General features: G+C 41.1%; 1 protein-coding gene across 1 annotated transcript; it reads right to left on the bottom strand.

The window, feature by feature from the left end:
• Nucleotides 1-3,195: 3,195 nt before the first annotated feature.
• LOC134197453 (uncharacterized) lies at nucleotides 3,196-4,760 on the bottom strand. The gene has a single exon (XM_062666783.1). It carries the CDS (start codon nucleotides 4,678-4,680, stop codon nucleotides 3,334-3,336), a length of 1,347 nt encoding a protein of 448 aa, XP_062522767.1. The 5' UTR covers nucleotides 4,681-4,760; the 3' UTR covers nucleotides 3,196-3,333.

The following is a 4,760-nucleotide window of genomic DNA, read 5'->3' as shown; positions in this document are numbered from 1 at the left end:
TTGCTTTGAGTCTTGACACGATTGTGTTTTACTGAAAGTGACGCAACGTCTCGAGTCTTTCCGGCGTGTCTCCCTCTCGAGGCCTTCTGAATGTGACTCACAATCGGCACGTGTCGCCCATGCTGAGCTCAAAATGTTGGTAATGAGGAGGAGATCTGCTTTCTGATTGGTCACTCTTATCTACGTGAGCTCGTGATATGATTTCGGCTCTAATGGTTTTTTTAGAATTAAGGCCTGTCCACACTGGCAACCGGATCGCGATCCGTCCGATCCACATTGCGAGGTGGTTTCGATCGCGATCCGATCGCGATCGCTTGCATTCAATTAGAAATAGTGGGAGTTACCTTCACGGTCGCTACGCGTGTAGTAGTCGGAACATCTAAGACTCCTCACTCGTCTTTGTTCTCGCTCATCTTACGTCGCTGTATCAACTCTTTTCACAAGCAAAGAGGTATCGTTTTCAAAGTGCAGTGTGGACGCTCGCTATCCCGATCGGATCGCTGGTCTAGTGTGGACAGGCCTCTAGAACTAAATGACCACCTACTGTCTATTCCAGATAAGGCTAGAAGTGAGTAATGAGCAGTTAGGGCAGACGTACATAAAATACGCTCTAAAGCCATTGGTACACCAAACTAGAGCAACTAACGTTACTGGTTCCATTTTTGCAATCTAGATACTCAGGTGTACGTCAAAGTGTGTTAATTCGAGAACGTATAGAGATCGCTAACGGATCCACCGCTAATCTTGAATAGATCAGTGGCATTGGCTAGAACGTTTGTACAAGTCGATTTTCCTGCGCCAGTTCTGACGACAGTGTGATCACAACGTTCAGCGGTTGTATAATGGGGACATCTGCTTTCCGATCGGTCACTCCTAGATCTGGTTAGACCACCCGTGCAATTAGTTGAAAAGCACCGCTAATGGCCGGGCAAACTCTAATTACTCTGTTGACATCATCAGAGTTATCAAGACTTACTTTCCGTCTAGAGACCTCGCTCTAGCTGTACATCACAACGCGGTGGAAGAATTAAACTAGTGGCCCAGTGAGACCGTTTAGCATCACTTATGATTAACTTTTCCTCTCTAATAAAATAATTCACGATTTCCACGGTTTCGAACGGACTCTTAAGATAGCCATTGTCTTGTCATATATTTCAGCATACATGTTTACAACAACACAATTACGTACCCTAGATTACGTACCCTAGCTAACGCGCGTTAGGAGTTGAACTCATACGTTGCAGGCGAGGTAAACCAACCAATGGTAAGTTGTGCGTATGCTCTCTGAGAGTTGAAATAACTGGAACACTTTTTCTAAAGGGCTTCTCGTTTGGAAATGCAATTTGTTGGTCGTCGTACGTTGAATGTTTACTGCACAAATTGAATGGATGCAACAGGTAGGCTATAGGATGACTTTTCATATTTATGATACGATTCAATCATTCAACAGTTGACTGCATTTTATGCGTTTTTATTAATTAAAATTTACAATTAATCTAGATTGGAGTATGGATCAATTTTTAGAGAATATTTAAATAATTATGAAAAATTAACATAGTTGGGTGCATATCTTATTTTGTATATCATTTATTATGTTTTGAGTGAAATGACATAGTGTAACTATAAAGGGTGATAGTAGTCATAGATCAAATGAGTGAAAGGCCGGAAAATGTCACAATCATGAATGTGGCATTTTATGTGCTATTAATTAAATGGCTAGTTAGAATCAATAGTAGAATAGTGATAGATGATTGCAATAGACAGATCAAGTAGACGCAGATTCAGGATCTGATTGAAAGGGGCACAATCTGTTAGCAAATGTCAACAAGCATTTAATTAATATTATTTCCAGGATGCCAGTACACACCACAACAAAGTCAACGCAAAGCTTGTAGTGTTTTTTGGGCATTGGAACGAATTAATTTGTGTCAGTTGTTGTAGCATAGCGGTCAAACATGACAGAGGAGTTTTGACCAGGCTGGAAATTGTCACATTTTTTGTTGGTTGAAGAGGGGACATGCTCCGATCGAGGGACTCGGTGCCTCTGTCTAAATCCACCACCTTGAACTTGACTTGTTTGCATATGCAGGAAATCGTACAGATATTGAAGTATTGTTTGTTGACATAATTAAAATTTGTTTTGATTGCATCATTTTGTATTACCAATACTTGTCTTATTGACATTTATGCAACTCCGAGTTAATTTTTATGTAATAAAGGACCAATACAAATAGTTTTTTGATTGGCTCTGGCATTGCATGGCAACTTTGACATACCAGCTCTTTATATAGATAGACTAATGTGACTCTAGTGTGTGAATTATAGCTAGGAGGAAGACATGAGACGAATGGGGAATGCGGTCAAAGAAACTGCAGCTGTTCATGAGGAATTGAAAGAATAATAACGAGGAAGCTTGTCCTAAGGTATAGATAGACTGCTGGTGCTTTCGTTTACTATATGAAAAGCCTGTTTGGAGCACTCTTGGTTATAGTCAGAAGTACATAGTCTCGCGTAGCTAGACCCTTCTCCGCTCATACTTACATTTTGTCTACTGGAAGACTAACCATTTTAATTTTGCATTATACACGAGAGTGCGACATCATTATTTGGTTTTGGCTAGCCTAGTTGTGTTGTGTTTTTGCCATAGAGCATGACACTGGCTTTAACTATCATTTGTCTTAGCAGGTTTAGAATAGGTAGGTTCAGTAATGATTGTCATGATAACTAGATGATCAAGGTACTCTAATACACAAAATTGCTGGTAGCCGATCTGAATTCATATCTAGTCGCCTGACCTTGACAGCAAGCTTTCCAATGGTGTAGGCCAGTTATATTTAGTCACGTTTTTAGGATACCTATTATTTTCTGTATAGGTTTTTGATAATCAAACAGACTTTTTAATTCTGGAGAAGTATTACTGCAAAGACATTAGCACAGCACAGACATCTATTTGTGAAAAGATAATTGCCGATGATTTCGAGTTACATTACAGAACAAACTGAAGCAAGTGTGTTGAGTGCAGTGTCTATTGTGCACAGGTGTACTGTCAATTAGCTCACCAGTGACTTCAGCTACAGTACACACGTACAGTACTGCATGTACGCAGCTGTTGGATGTGATGGCTTACCACTCTTGTTAATATATCCTATTTTGTTTACCAGTCAACCTGAAGTCGCATTTTGAACTGGTAGATAACCGTGTTAATTGTCCTAGGGTTTTCAACTATGATGGAACTAACATTTTGAAGACTCAATTGTTTTACAGTATCTTCAATCAAAAAATCCACACAATACAATAGCATAGTACAAACATATAATTAGTAATGAGTTGAAGTCACATAACAGAACAATCTTTAACTGTGTCCACTACTGCGGTAGCTGTTCGGTCAGCTAGTCTACCAGTTGCTCCAGCTACACTTCCCAAAAATTCCTCAGCCGCACCTTTCTTTGTTGCTGCTTTTTCTGCTTCTGCTTCTTTTTCAGTAGCTGCTGCTCTTTTAGCTGCTGCTATTTCAGCTGCTGCTATTCTTTCTGTTGCTGCTCTTTCAGCAGCTGCTACTTTTTCAGCAGCTGCTATTTCATTTGCTGCTTTTTCTCTTTCAGCAGCGGCTATTCTTTCTGTTGCTGCTTTTTCTCTTTCAGCAGCTGCTATTCTTTCTGTTGCTGCTTTTTCTCTTTCAGCAGCTGCTATTCTTTCTGCTGCTCTTACTTGATCTTCCACCGCTAGTCTCATCCTCTTCTCTATTTCCGCTTTTGCCTCTGCTTTCTGTCTTTTGATTTCTTCTGATTCTTTTTCAAGCTGTTGACGAGTAATTACATCTTTGCATTGTTTGATCTCAGCTTCCAACTTTTCTTCTTTCTCTTTTGCTTCTTCTAGTTGTTGTACGTACACAGAAATGCGTTGGTGAACCTCACGCAGCAGGGGCGGTTGGAAGACGTTTTCACATTTCTCAATTATATGCTCGAGGAGCTTCTTTCGAGAAGATGCACGAGCCGCAAGGGACACCGATCCATACTTCAGAGTAGGGTTGTCGACATATATAAAGTGCTTTATACCAGACAAGATTCTCTTTGTAGCTTTGTCTTCTTCTTCCAACTTCCTGCGATCCGCTTCGGTTGCTTCGCTATTTTCGAATTCTGCAAAATCTGTCTTTACAATGGCTGTATAGTCGACAATTTCTTTACCAAACAGGACCTGCGTAAACATATCCCAAGCATCAGCTTCTTTGTCTTCAAAGCGATTTTTTACAAGAAAAAAGACAGCGTTGATTCCGTCTGTGCATTCATGGCAGGTCAATGCGAGGCGATGCAAGACTTCGTGCTGCGATAGTTCAGTGTCACCAATGCCAATCGTATCAACAATTTTCACTTTGTACGTTTTATTTGGCCAATCCACACTAACGATTTCGCGTTGCATCTCCTTTGTCTCGCTAGTGGATCCACCGCTAGTCTTGAATAGATCAGTCTCATCGGCTAGAACATTTGCGCACGTCGATTTTCCTGCGCCAGTTCTGCCTAGCAAGACGACGGTGCGATCGCAACGTTCATCGGTTGAGCAACTCGTGCTGCTTGGACATGACGATCCGGATATTTCCGAGCTCGTGCTGCATGAACGTACATCTCCGTATCGTGAAGAACCGTTGTCGCGTAGACCTGACGCACTGCCCTTTGAGAAACTCATTTGCTTTGAGTCTTAGTTGACACGATTGTGTTTTACTAAAAGTGACGCAACGTTTCTTGAGTCTTTCCGACGTGTCTCCC

The sequence above is a fragment of the Corticium candelabrum genome, chromosome 22, assembly GCF_963422355.1.
Source record: "Corticium candelabrum chromosome 22, ooCorCand1.1, whole genome shotgun sequence".
Taxonomy (NCBI): domain Eukaryota; kingdom Metazoa; phylum Porifera; class Homoscleromorpha; order Homosclerophorida; family Plakinidae; genus Corticium; species Corticium candelabrum.
The sequence above is the reverse complement of the archived record's forward strand: the minus strand, read 5'-3'. Positions and strand labels throughout refer to the sequence as shown.